The following is a 15,181-nucleotide window of genomic DNA, read 5'->3' as shown; positions in this document are numbered from 1 at the left end:
ACTACCTAAATATTCTTCAAGGACTGACTGGCTAACTAGATTATAATACATTAATACAACATAATACAACTCTGGGGAAAAAAAGAATGGCCCTAACCAGTTAGAACTTGTGGACTAAAGGATCCCAGGTTCTTTTAACATAGAGCGTTGGCCTGTGGACTGAAAGGTCCCAGGTTCAATTCTGATCCAGGGCATGTACCTTGGTTACCCCAGTAGGAGGTGTGCAGGAGGCAGCTGATTGATGTTTCTCTCTCATCGATGTTTTTAGCTCTCTATCCCTCTCCCTTCCTCTCTGTAAAAAATCAATAAAATATATTCTTTTAAAAGACTGATCTATTAGCCGGGACCGGTTTGGCTCAGTGGATAGAGCGTCGGCCTGCGGACTGAAGGGTCCCGGGTTCGATTCCGGTCAAGGGCATGTGCCTTGGTTGTGGGCACATCCCCAGTAGGGGGTGTGCAAGAGGCAGCTGATCGATGATTCTCTCTCATCGATGTTTCTAACTCTCTCTCCCTCTCTCATCCTCTCTGTGAAAAATCAATAAAATATATTTAAAAAAATAAAAATAAAAAAATAAAAATAAAAGACTGATCTATTAATATTTTCAACAAAGTGGATGAAGGTTACATATAATGGAATATGATTCAGCCACAAGAAACAATAAAATCTTGCTATCTGCAACAAACCAGATGCACCTGGGTACTATGCTGAGTGAAATAAGTCTGAAAGAGAAAGACAAATGCCATTTGGCTTCAGTTATATGTGGAATCTAAAAAATAAAATAAAGTAGACTCAAATACAGAGAACATTTTTTCTTTTGCCAGATGGGAGGAGAACTACAGAAATGGGTGAAAAAGGTGAAGGGATTAAGAAGTACAAACTGGCCCCACCAGTTTGGCTCAGTGGATAGAATGTCCGCCTGTGGACTAAAGGATCCCAGGTTCAGTTCGGCCAAGGGCACATGCCCGGGTTGCAGGCTTGACCCCCACAGTAGGGGGCATGCAGGAGGTAGACAATCAATTATTCTCTCTCATCATTGATCTCTCCCTCCCTCCCTCCCTCCCTCCCTCCCTCCCTCCCTAAAATCAATTAAAAAAATTTCTCTCTAAAATCAATTTAAAAGGGGGGGGGGGGCTTCCTCTCTAAAATTAATTTAAAAAAAGGGGGGGGGGGCCCTCAGGGGTGATTGTTCTAAGTTTCCAAAAACTTAAAAGACAACCAAATGCTTAATTGGATTCTGGTTCTGGAAAAATAAACCGCCTAAAAAAAAAGAAGTACAAACTGGCGGCTGCAGAATCATCATGGGGATATAAAGTACAACATAGAGGACATAGTCAATAGTATTGAATTAACTATGTATGGTGTTATATGGGTACAAGATTTATTAGGGTGATTACTTTGTGGGTTATAAAAATAAATCACTGGCTTGTACACAAAATGTTTTGTGTGTTTGTTTTTTTTAAATATATTTTATTAATTTTTTACAGAGAGGAAGGGAGAAGGATAGAGTTAGAAACATCGATGAGAGAGAAACATCGACCAGCCGCTCCTGCACACCCCACACCGGTGATGTGCCAGCAACCAATGCATGCCCTTGACCGGAATCAAACCCGGGACCCTTCAGTCCACAAGCCAATGCTCTATCCACTGAGCCAAACTGTTTTCGGCCACAAAATGTTTTTATTGATTTTAAAGAGAGGAAGGGAGGGGGCTAGAAAGACAGAAACATCAATGAGAGAGAAACATCATTGATCAGTTGTCTCCTGCACACCCCCTACTGGGAATCAAGCCTGGAATCCCTGACCAGGAATGGAACCATGACCTCCTGGCACTGAGCAACACCGGCCGGGCTTTTTCAATTCTTATAGAGATAATTTTTATAGTAAACTATGAATAACCACTTGATTACATTATCATTTACATATTTAAATTTTTTAAAAGCATTGTAGGAAAGTAGAGGAAGAAAATAACATGTAGCCACTTCAATATAAAAAGAAACTCTTATAGGAAAAATGGGAGACTGATAAATACCTTGTCAAGACTTAAGCAAGGTTCAAAAGATAGAAGAGCTCTCTGAATTACCTTTTCCTGCTATAATGAACATAAATGATGTCACTGACAAAAGCAAGTTTAAAATTCTCACCATGTTTTGGGTTCTTTTTCAAATTGGGTTGTGGTTGAGGAGGTGGTGGAGGTGGAGGTGGTGGTGGTGGAGAGTCTCTGTCATGACTGATCACTCTATCCACTGATCCGTAGATTGCCAGTGTCAGACAATTATACCAGCCTCTTAGCACCAAACCATCAGTATTCACCTGATTTGTCAGGGGAAAATATTTTTTACATTAATGTTTTAATCTGCTACAAGTAAATTAATATAAAAACTTTGTGGTTCAACTAAAGTCCTTAAAAATATGCTGAAAATGCAAAGGTCAATACTGGTGAAAATTCACCCAGAGGCACAGCTTTATATGGCCCTCTAGAGTTAGCATCTCTAAGCCTGTCTCAAGAACATCACCAGTCCCACACCATATGTGAATCCTGTTCAAAAAGCGTAACAGATTCCTAACTAAGGGATTAGAAATGAGAAGGAAATTAAGTGGGAGTTACTGCCAATTAATTAATTAAACCCCAATAGTTACAGGGGTAATGGAGGTGCACAAAAGTATAAATTGTGCTCAGCCTCAACATTTATAAAGTCCATAAAATTGTACAGCATTCTTTTTACATGCCCAACTTAAAACATGCAGGTAATATTTTATGTACCCATGTTGTACTTAAAAAGCATTAAACAAATTGTTTTTGCAAAACTTTTTCCTAAAATGATCAAAGACTTTATCAATGACATTAATCTTCAATACTCTTATAAAATAAAAATAAAAATTTTTTCCCAGAACTTATCTACAATAATTCCTCTATATTCACAATAACTATGAGAGATAGTCAGAACAAATATTATCAACAGATAAGAAAATCAGAGTGTTAGTAGAAAAACCTGGATTAGCCCCGGACTTCTGAGTTCCCTTTACACTCTTCCATGTTAGGTAAAAATGAAGTTATAAGTGATAATATAACCCCTTCTAGAGGTACAATAAGGAACAAATTACTATTCTCCTGGCTAACTCTAGCAAACTCCAGTAAAGGGAAACTGGGGGCAAGAAAAAAGGCTTAGAGACTATGTCCAGGGATTGTAAACAGAAATCCAATTAGAAGATAAAGAAATAAGGAAGGAAATTTTCAGTCTAAACAGGGCACAGAGGATTAAACACCATACTTCACCAAAAACAAAGTGTGCTGAGTAATTTCAAACTAGATCACAATTATTTTTGCATTTAAGATCTTCCATGATTCAAATCTAGATACTTTTAGAATGGCATTTGGTTTATCAAGAAAAAAAGGCATATTTTTTATATGAAAGGAAGAAATATGAAATATGTATTTTTTAGGAAACCTTAACTAAGGCTCAATAGTGTTTAATACTTTTATTCTGCAAATAAGGTGACCTATTTATCATCTTCTGAATTTGCCCACCTAAATATAAGAAGGGAAAGCACAGACACTGACCTCTTCCTGACTCAAATATAAAATCAGGAGAAAAAAGAGCTTTATAGGTCGAGAATGACATTACAATGTCTTTGCTCCATTTTAAAGTAGTTTCTGGGTACAAGAGGAATCAAAGAAGTAATGATGATATTCCACAAATAAGCTGACAATCTGCATCACTGGTTTACTTGGACCAAAAACTCTGAATCAAGGTGAAAACAAACAGTAACAAATTGAAAAATGATTTCCACTATTACCTTTGAGTTGGGTCTAAAGATGATGGACGTATTCTCATCATATTCCAGGCTGCCAAAAGAGTAGGAACATTACAGTTCATGAAGAAGTCTTCCTAGTTTCATATATTTTAATAAAACCATGCTAAATTTTCATTTTAATAAACTACAAAGTTTGGGTTTTATTTACTTCCCCCAAAGTGTTTTGTATTTTGTTTCGTTTTTAGTATAAAACGAACCCTCTAGAGATTCTAATATAATTGATTTGGGGTGAGTGTAGGTATCAGTATTTTTGAAAAATCCCCCAAGCAATTCTAATGTACAGCCAGAGTAAAGAACCATAGCATTATAGTCCTCAAAAAATTTAGTCTACTGGGACCAAAATTTTAAAAGTCACCTATTTTTCCCTGACCAGTATGGCTCAGTAGATAGAGCATTGGCCTGAGGACTGAAGGGTCCCAGGTTCGATTCCGGTCAAGGGCATGTACCTTGGTTCCAGGCACATCCCCAGTAGGAGGTGTGCAGAAGGCAGCTGATTGATGTTTCTCTCTCATCGATGTTTCTAACTCTCTATCTCTCTCCCTTCCTCTCTGTAAAAAATCAATAAAATATATATATTTTTAAAAAGTTTTTACTTGTCCACATTAGCCAGCTGGGAACAGGTGGAGCTGAGATGCAACACGGGCAACTAGACTCCACATCAACTTATGAACCAGGTGGTCAACAGTTGATTCCCAGTCAGGGCACATGTCTAGGTTGCCAGCTCAGTCCCCAGTGGGGAGCGTGCAGTAGACAGCCAATCAATGATATATCTCATCATTGATGTTTCTAGCTTTCCTTTACCCTTCTTCTCTAAAATCAATTAAAAAAATAAAAATAAGCCAAAACCGGTTTGGCTCAGTGGATAGAGCATCAGGCTGCAGACTGAATGGTCCCAGGTTCGATTACGGTCAAGGGCATGTACCTTGGTTGCAGTAGGGGGTGTGCAGGAGGCAGTTGATCGATGTTTCTAACTCTCTATCCCTTCCTCTCAATAAACAAATCAATATTTTTTTTAAATAAATAAAAATAGAAGGCACCTATTTTTATCAAAAAGATACTGACATTAGAAAAACATTCTACAAAATTCAAAATTAGCTGCTTCAGATTATCTAGCTTCCCATCATTTAAAAGGTTAAATTATCAATATAACTTAATAATAATCAATGAATGACTACATAAAAAGAAAACTGTTAATTCCTGATAAACAGAAATGTTTCTTTTTTTTTCCCTGCCTTTTATATTTTTTATAAGTAAACCCATTTAATAGTCAATTATTTTGCAGATATCAAAACAACTAGTTTTAATAATACCTACATGCATTAAATAATCCAAAAAGGAATTACCTATCAACAAAATTCTCATTGGAATTTTAAATTATGCGATAGTTGTTACATAAAAAAAAGACAAAAGATTAGCTCTCAATGTACTTACATCGTTTAGTAAGAATCAAAAGGAAATCTCTTCCAAATTATCAAATCATGGTATGTGTAAGAAATGAATACACCCATAAAAAGCAAACAAAAAATGGCTGTTTCACACAGTAAAAATTTTACTTTGTAAATAAGCTCAACATCTTCTTAGGAGCATGTCACGTCTTTAATATTGCCAACTGATAAAATTAAATCCTGGGTTCTGGGGTCTACCACCAAATATATCCTTTGTCTATCTAAAAAATGAAGAGGCTTGTTTACTAATTTATGAGTTTCCGGTGAAATTACCCAGTAGGTACATACCTTCCCAATCTATCGAAAACAGGGGCACTTGGTTTGCTTACATTGTTAAAGAATAAGTCTAACTGAAATGTGTGCGGAGATGTCTCCCTGTGAATAAAACAAAATTGAAATGTCAGCTTTTGCAATAAACAGTTCAAATTATAACAACAAAAAAAGTGCAAATTTAAGATCAATTCTAGAATTAAGATATAGTATTCCTAAGATTTAAATAACTCTTGCGGACTCCATGTTTGACATGAGCACCCAACAGAGGATCTCCTGGCAAGGAACTGAAATCTCCCACCAGCAGGACAGTTCAAAAGGAATTCTCCAGCCCTAGTCAACTCTGGACTCTGCAGCCAGGCCCAAACCTTAACCATAACCTCAAGAGGAAACCTGAGCCAACTATGCTACTCCCCGATTCCTGACCCTTAGAAACAGTGAGATAATAACTCTTACTGTTTTAGGCTGCTCAACTCACTTAATTTGTTATGCAGCAATAGGTAACAGACAGTTCTTAACCAAAAGCAACACAATTAGAGTAGACTGCAGGATACATTATCATTACTCCTTTCCCTTCTACAAATATCTCCCTTTATAGGAAAAGTAGGAAGAAAGAAATAAAAAACATTCATTTTTATTTCCTTAAACATGGGAAAAAAGATTGTCAATCATAATTTCTCAGCTTAAACATTAAACATTGTTTTGTTTTACATTTGTCTTATTTTTGAATGACCTGAAAATATGTGAAGATTTTATATCAGCCGGGACCGGTTTGGCTCAATGGATAGAGCGTCGGCTTGGGGACTGAAGGGCCCCGGGTTCGATTCCGGTCAAGGGCATGTACCTTGGTTTCGGGCATATCCCCAGTGGGGGGTGTGCAAGAGGCAGCTGATCGATGACTCTCTCTCATTGATGTTTCTAACTCTCTATCTCTCTCCTTTCCTCTCGTACAAAAATCAATAAGATATATTTTTTAAAAAAAGAAAAAGATTTTATACAGCAAAAGAAACCATCAATAAAACAACAAGAAAGCCCACGGTGTGGGAGATCATATTTGCAAATATTACCACTGATAAAGGTTTAATCTCCAACATTTACAGACAGCTTATACAACTAAATAAAAGGAAGATGAATGATCCAATTAAAAAATGGGCAATGGACCTAAACAGAATATTTTCAAAAGAAGACAGAAGGAAGGCCAAAAGGCACATGAAAACATGCTCAAAGTCACTAAGTATCCGAGAGGTGCAAATCAAAACAACAATGCGGTACCATCTCACACCTGTCAGAATGGCCAACATCAACAAATCAACAAACGACAAGTGTTGGCGAGGTTGCGGAGAAAAAGGAACTCTCGTGCACTGCTGGTGGGAATGCAGACTGGTGCAACCACTGTGGAGAACAGTGTGGAGTTTCCTCAAAAAACTGAAAATGGAACTCCCATTTGACCCAGTAATCCCACTTCTAGGAATATATCCCAAGAAACTAGAAACACCAATCAGAAAGGATATATGCACCCCTATGTTCATAGCAGCACAATCTACAATAGCCAGAATTTGGAAACAGCCTAGGTGCCCGTCAGCAGATGATTGGATCCAAAAACTATGGTACATCTACACAATGGAATACTATGCTGCCATAAAGAAGAAGGAATTCTCATCATTTGCAGCAACCTGGATGGAATTGGAGAGCATCATGCTGAGTGAAATAAGCCAATCAACGAAAGAGAAACACCACATGACCTCACACATCGGTGGATGATAAAGATCTTTATAAACTGATGAACCAAGAGACAGATATAGAGAAAGTAAAGCAACAGGCAGACTGTCAAATTACAGTGGGGAGGGTAGGGATATCAGGGGGAGATAATAGATCAACCGAAGGACTTGTATAAATGCATATAAGTACAACCAATGGACATAAAACTATGGGGAGGGAGGGGATGTGTGGGAGGGAGGGAGGGGGGCAATAAAAAAAAAAATCAAGAAAATATGTAAAAAATAAATAAATAAATAAATAAATAAATTAAAAAAAAAATAAATAAAAAATAAAAAATAAAAAAATAAAAAGAAAAAAAAAAAGAAAAAGATTTTATATCACAATTATGAAAAAATGAGTCCTTAACTTTGAATCTGTACCATAACACTTACCACTAAGTAGTTGATTTAACTCCACATAATAGAAAATGAGCTATCACAGCATGCACATAATAAAATGTGGTATTGAAACGTAAGTTTAATACCTATGCTATATGCTAAAAATCTAGTTATATTTATTATATATATTCATGTTTCCACAACCAAAATTTAGTTTAGATCTCCAATACATGCATTAAAAACAAAGATGAATATTCATATTAGAAAGATCAAATTCCTGTTTTATGTCAGTTGTTCAGAGCAACAGTTCTTCACAATTAAAATGCTTTTGTTTATATAACATTTAACTAAATACAGAATTCAAATAGCAAAGACGACTGGTATAAAGAGCTTTGGGAATAAACACAAGTGAAGCTTGGGAAGCATATAACTCAACTAGCAGAAGCTGAGCATGCAGAAGTTTTATAACTATTAATAAATGCTGAAATTTATCAACATCATTATGAAAGAGTTCTATTTAGACAATACAGTGAGTTACGTTGACAGAATTTCTAAAGCTAAATCATCCTTACTTGATCCAATATTTGTAACATATTGATGGATTTAGGTCAGTGGTCAACAAACTCATTAGTCAACAGAGCCAAATATGAACAATACAACGATTGAAATTTCTTTTGAGAGCCAAATTTTTTAAACTTAAACTTCTTCTAACGCCACTTCTTCAAAATAGACTCGGCCAGGCTATGGTATTTTGTGGAAGAGCCATACTCAAGGGGCCAAAGAGCTGCATGTGGTTCGCAAGCCGCAGTTTGCTGAACACGGATTTAGGAATATAAACTGTATGTGTTGTTTAGGATTTTTACATATTTTTACATATTGTTCATAAGCAAAATGGACTTATAGTTTCCTTTCCTTATGCTGTCTTTATCTGACTTAATGTGATACCAGCCTAATAAAATGAGTTTATAATAAAATATTAATTTTCTTTCCTTGGGAAAAAAAATGTTTCTACTGAAATCTATATAATTTTTTTAACCAATGTCACCCCAATAAATTCAATAAACAAACAAAAAAAATGAATATGTTACTAAGAAAACCTTTAGTCAAAAATAATTTATAAAAGGAAAGCTGACTTACCCGTATGCTCTGTTGTCAGGCAGGTTGCTATGGGCTCTTACTCCTGGGGGTATGACTCGGACTTCATTAATATAAACCACACATGGAAAACGAACCACATCTATATGAGAACTTTGCTTTAAAAAGGAGACAGGGAAGGACATACTGTAAGTAAAACACTAAGTCAAAATTTACTCATTTTAAAAGAAATTATTCATCTTCAATTTGTTTTATTCAGATTGTCACAAGTAATCTTCAACTCCTTATCATTAAAATATTGCTATTAGCCGGGACCGGTTTGGCTCAATGGATAGAGCGTCGGCTTGGGGACTGAAGGGCCCCGGGTTCGATTCCGGTCAAGGGCATGTACCTTGGTTGCGGGCATATCCCCAGTGGGGGGTGTGCAAGAGGCAGCTGATCGATGACTCTCTCATTGATGTTTCTAACTCTCTATCTCTCTCCCTTCCTCTCTGTACAAAAATCAATAAAATATATTTTAAAAAATAAAATAAAATATTGCTATTATATTACTTATACTATGTAAACAATTTTTTTTAAATAGCTGATGATAAAATGTACCTAGTTAAATCTTTCTATTTGTATAATAACATTTTCTACAGTGTATTTTCCTCCCTGATGCTTTGCTTAAGCCAATACAGATCTACAATCCCTTTTTGGAAATCTCTAAAGTCAAATATCTTTTAGAATCCTGACTTTTTTCAGATCTTTAAAAAGCTAACATGATACAAATACTGCTCATTACTTAACACCCACAATGGCTTCTGGGATAGTACCTTTTCATCAAAACATTAATATTTCTGCAGTTACATATATAAACAATCACACTAAATAAAGTTTCAAACTAGCATCATGTCAGTTCAGATCAGACTACATGCCAAATGAATTCAGGCCAGATTTTTCTAGCATTTTTGAATTATAGATAAGGGATTGTGGATCTGTATTTAAATTAGCTTAATCTCTTAAACTTAACACACTAACTAATATTAAGGCACAGCATAGTTGAAGCAAACCCTCTCTGGAATTTAAAAAAGAAAAAAATACGCAAACTAAGTTTATCATAATAAGAGAAATGGATAGCACAAACTTCGTATATACTTATTTCTTTCTATCAGCTGATTTAAGATCAAACAAATGAAGCTCTTGTGATCAATAATTTAAAAAGAAAGTTTCACATTGTTTTTGGACTATTTTACATCAACTTTTCTTAGGAGTTCAGTCAGTTATCATTACCTAGTGATCAAAGCAAGAGAATTTACCAGTGGTTCTCAGCCTTCCTAACGCCGGGATCCTTTAATACAGCTCCTCGTGTTGTGGTGACCCCCAACCATAACATTATTTTCGTTGCTACTTCATAACTGTAATGTGGCTACTGTTATGAATCGTAATGTAAATATCTGTGTTTTCCGATGGACATAGGCGACCCTGCTAGCGGTTCTCAACCTGTGGGTCTCAAGTCTAGACAGGTGCCTCTCCCTTGTACGCCCACAGGTTGAGAACCGCTGCTGTAGAGCCCAAGACCATCGAAAAACGCATAATTACAATTCATTAACAGTAGCAAACTGTTAGAACCACTGATCTAGGACCTCTCTCCTGAGCCCCAGACCACTCTATCCAACTGCCAACTGGAAATCTCCTCGTAAATGTCCCTCTAGACCAGTGTTTTTCAACCTTTTTTGGGCAAAGGCACACTTGTTTCATGAAAAAAATCACGAGGCACACCACCATTAGAAAATGTTAAAAAATTTAACTCTGTGCCTATATTGACTATATATAAAGTAATTCTCTTGAATAGGAATCAAATAAACACAAAGAAAGTATTTTATAATTACTTTATTATGAAATATTAAGTAAACAAAATAGTGAAAAATTATAAAATTCTTGTCTTGTCTGCACCTACGGCACACCAGGCAACATCTCTAGTGTGCCGCGGAACAGCGGTTGAAAAACGCTGCTCTAGACCACAAACTCAACAAGGCCAAACGGTATCAGTGAGAGCACCACCATCCACACAATGGCCAAAGACAGAAATTATTAGCATCCCTGGCTTCTTTTTCACCTAAGTCATTCATTCATTCATCCAAACATCAAGTCTTATTCACTAAACCTCTAAATTGTTTTCAAGTATATGCAATTCCCTCCATTCATGCTGTCACATAGTTCTAGACACTATGCACTCCAATGTGGAAAAAAAACAAACACACACACAATAGAGTACTAAGTGGTTTTGTACTAATTTCTTGTTCTCCAATTCATTTATTGCAGTGAGGTCGTTCTAGAATGTAAATGTATCACTACCCTGCTCCTTACTATTCCTAGGCCAAACTCCTTGGTCTTAAAAACAAATCACACATGTATAGCCCAGCATACCATGTTCTTTTTCACCTCTATTATGCTACTGTCTCTGCTTACAATCTTCCCACACTCCTCTGATGTCAACTTTATCTTGAAAGATGAGCCAGATCAAGTCTAGATAGGTGCCTCTCCTTTGTATATCCAAAATCTCCTATCAGCTGGGCTACTATATACCCTTTTGTACCTTTTGAATTTGTACCTCATACATGTACTACTTAGTTAAAAAAAAATTTTAAGCCCAGCTGGCGTGGCTCCGTGGTTGAGCATCAACCTATGAACCAGAAGGTCAACAGTTGATTCCCAGTCAGGGCACATGCCTAGGCTGCCGGCTCAGTCCCCAGTGGGGAGCGTGCAGGAGGCAGCCAATCAATTGATTTAGCATCCTCAAACACTTTTAAATATTTCCCTTGTGAAACTTTAGCACATGCCTGGGTTTTCGGCTTGATCCCCAGTAGGGGGCATGCAGGAGGCAACAGATCAATGATTCTCTCTCATCACTGATGTTTCTCTCTCTCTCCCTTCCTTCTGATCTAAAAATCGATAAAAACATTTTTTTAAAAGCTAACAATGATTACTGCCCATTTGCTAACTCCAGCTTTCACTACTTCTCTAATCTTTTTGTCATGATTTGTCACCTCTAAATATTTCTGAACCATTTTTAATATTACTGATAGATTACCAGTGGTTGGCAAACTCATTAGTCAACAGAGCCACATATCAACAGTACCATTGAAATTTCTTTTGAGAGCCAAATTTTTTAAACTTAAATTTCTTCTAACGCCACTTCTTCAAAACAGACTCGCCCAGACCGTGGTATTTTGTGGAAGAGCCACACACAAGGGGCCAAAGAGCTGCATGTGGCTCGAGAGCCGCAGTTTGCCGACCACGGGATTAACCTACCTATATAGTATTTTACTAATCATATTATTTGCCTGCTTAAAAGCTACCCATTTCCTACAAAATAAAGTTTACACTCCTTTGCTGAGCATTCAACAACTTCCATGACCTGGCTTAGAACTGTCATTCAGGTGTCACTGCGTACTGCTACCTTCAGCATCACTGTGGAAGAGTGACCACTCCAGAATGCCCTCCTGTCTACAAGTGTGCAACGTATCTTGCACCAAAGACCAAGTTCCTATGCCGAGTGCCTTGATGAACTCTGCCCTGATAATCTCAAATGAAGAGTGATCTCTCCCTCCTCTAAACTCACCCAGCCTTTATTTGAACCAACAAAGGGAGCTAAGTAAATATTGATTAAGGTCCTAATGGGCATTTTGGAAATAAAGGTGATAAACCCCAAGGAATTCCCACTCTGTCTCTTCATGTAATCAAACATTCTAACTTGAGTTATAATGTTGTGGACCTAATCTCCAATACTTAAATTAAAAACGTCTTAAGAACAAACATCTCGATATTCCATATCTCCCCCACAAATTTCTACTTCTTCAACACTCAGATCAAATATGATCTCTACTAAGCCTTTCCCAATCATTGCCAGAAGAAGGTATTTACCACCACACAACTGGTCCTATCCTCTCCTGGTCCTCAATGTTTGTCTAAAAATAAAGAAGTATTAGCTTCTTAAATATATAAGTGGTGAACGCCAATTTTCCTTCACTAATTCATCATAGGCTTGTTTCATTTTTAACCGTTCTCTATTTCCGTACACATAATGGGCTTGTTCTGATCCAATTCTACTGCCTTCATCCTGAGTTTTCTAAAGCCTAGGTGTAATTAATCAGAAAAGTGTGATCTCAGGAAATCAGAGACCACAAATGAACTCATTGTTAGTAAAACATGCTCAAGTTTCCAAACTTTTTTTTTACAGACCTATGAACCATTTGTTAAAATAATTAGAAAGCCAACGTTGTTGACTTTTTATTTTGTCAAGGAACGCATTGCAATACAACCCCTACCCTCTATCATCGCTATCTCCAAAGAAAGAACATTCCCTAAAAGGATTACGTTTACACTGAAAGAAAATGTGGGCTCTGAGGTGTTTAAAATTTCTCTATGGACGTAATGTTCATCCTCTTTTTTCCCATTTTTAGATGTTTAATAATGTCTCACAGTTGTGTGTACACAACACAGCCCAGTTCCCTTCTGGTATCCAAGTCAGTTTGTTCTTTTTTTAATATTTTATTAATTTTTTTTTACAGAGGAAGAAAGAGGGATAAAGTTAGAAACATCAATGAGAGAAACATTGATCAGCTGCCTCCTGCACACCACCCCCTACTAGGGATGTGCCCGCAACCCGTACATGCCCTTGTCCGGAATCGAACCCGGGACCCCCGAGTCCACAGGCCGACACTCTATCCACTGAGCCAAACCAGTTTCGGCTCCAAGTCAGTCTCGACAAAATCATGACGTTCATCTCCCTGCTCCCATATTTTTTCCAAAACAGGCTAAGAATTGACACTCTCCTGCTCTTCTGTGCCGCCCTAAATGCTCCTTCCACAGGGTGTAATGTCCACCCACCTCCGATGATCGTAAGGAGAAAGAGAGAAAGTACACCGTTAACAGGAACAACAATAATAAAGTAATGATTATAATAACAGTACTAGTCATGGGGAGGGGGGGGTAATACGAATACTAAGTTTTGCCACGCATTTGCTATGTACCTTGTACGCGTTAATCTCTTTCCTACCTAAACCATCTTGACATGTGATTCAACTTTATGTGGCAGGCTCTGTTATTAAGTCTATTTTACAAATGAGTAACGCTCATCCTGAACGCTCCGTTCACTTCGAAAAGATGACGCCGCAATCGCCCCCCTTCGCCTCTCAAAACGACTCTCCTGGCAACTGACAGCAATTAAATCTGAACATCCGCCCCCTCGCAGGGGGCCCCCACGCAGAAGCCCTTCCGCGCAAAGACGTCACGTCCTCACGGGTGTCGCCCCTGGGCAGCCTCGCTCCCGTTAGAAAAGGGACCTCCGCCGAAACGGGTTTGGCTCAGTGGATAGAGCGTAGGCCTGCGGACTGAACGGTCCCCGGTTCGATTCCGGGCAAGAGCATGTACCTCAGTAGAGGGTGTGCAAGAGGCAGCTGATCGATTATTCTTTCTCATGGATGATTCTAACTCTCTATCCCACTCTCTTCCTCTCTGTAAAAAAAATCAATAATATATATATATTGTTTAAAAAGAAAAGGGACCTGGGAGGAGGGATTTAGGAATCGCGAAGCCATCGCGACCCGCTCGGCCTCCGGAGCAGCTGTCAAACACAGGCCATCCGGGACCCTCCCAAACTCCACCCGAGAACCGAGGTATCTTCCAGGCCCGAAGCTGACGGGGTGAGGGGGGCAGAGCGAGCAGAGCAGCCACCTCAACCGGAGACGCGGGGGCCTAGGACCACGCAGAGCAATGGCCCGGGCCCGCTGCCCTCCGCGGACGTGCTACCCACACCCCGCTGGGGGAGGGGGTGTGGACGTGCAGAATGAAGGCCGCCGGCGGGAGGGAGCGTCGAAGCGCGCCTAGAGGATTTTTTTTTTTTTTTTTTTTTTTTGGAAACGTCCCACAGCGGAGAAGCAGAATCGGAATCCAGAAGCGAAGCCTTACCTCGGCGCTGGGGTGTTTAAAAGTATCTAAAAATAGCAGTTCCATCGCCGAGTCCACCGCCATGTTTGCCGAGGACGGGAGGCGCGCGGAGGACTTCCGGGGCAGCCCTGTAACTTCGGCGGCGGCGGCGCGGCGGCCGCGGCCCTGGAAAGGGAGAGGCGGCCGCACTTCCGGTGCCCCGAGCGCCAGGGCCGCCAACCTCGGCCTATCCGGAAGCGCGGTGCCGCCGGAAGCCTCTGGCCCCGCCCCCTCCAGCGCGGCGGCGAGAGGCCGAGAGGGGACCGGCGACTACGGTGGCTCCAGTGGTCCAAACCCTGTCGTTGTCTCGCGTTATCCAGCCACGGCGCCCGCCAGGGCAGCCTCAGTGCCAAGGAGGCTTTGGAGAGCGTGGTGGTGAGAAGGATGCCCGGTGAAACGGCCATCAAGAGCCTTTGTAGGGCTGGCAGGAAGAGGCAGCACTGCGGGAAGAATAGTGTCTCAAAACGAAAAGGTTAGAGGAAGGGAGAGGGA

At 39.2% G+C, this 15,181-nt stretch overlaps 1 protein-coding gene across 2 annotated transcripts in view; it reads right to left on the bottom strand.

Moving 5' to 3' along the window:
- Positions 1-14,888, bottom strand: part of VIRMA (vir like m6A methyltransferase associated) — a 49,448-nt gene extending 34,560 nt beyond the window's left edge. For both annotated transcript variants that reach the window (XM_084864629.1, XM_084864630.1), the window contains exons 1-5: positions 14,672-14,888; positions 8,762-8,877; positions 5,547-5,633; positions 3,796-3,844; positions 2,142-2,310 (exon numbers count right to left, since the gene is read on the bottom strand). In XM_084864629.1, the coding sequence (XP_084720755.1) occupies positions 2,142-2,310; positions 3,796-3,844; positions 5,547-5,633; positions 8,762-8,877; positions 14,672-14,734 (484 nt within the window). In that variant the 5' untranslated portion in view covers positions 14,735-14,888. The remainder of the gene's footprint in view (positions 1-2,141; positions 2,311-3,795; positions 3,845-5,546; positions 5,634-8,761; positions 8,878-14,671) is intronic.
- Between the last annotated feature and the right edge of the window lie 293 nt (positions 14,889-15,181).

Source organism: Pipistrellus hanaki, assembly GCF_964339955.1.
Source record: "Pipistrellus hanaki genome assembly, chromosome: 17".
NCBI lineage: Eukaryota > Metazoa > Chordata > Mammalia > Chiroptera > Vespertilionidae > Pipistrellus > Pipistrellus hanaki.
Note: the sequence above shows the minus strand (reverse complement) of the source record. Positions and strands in the feature narration are given on the sequence as shown.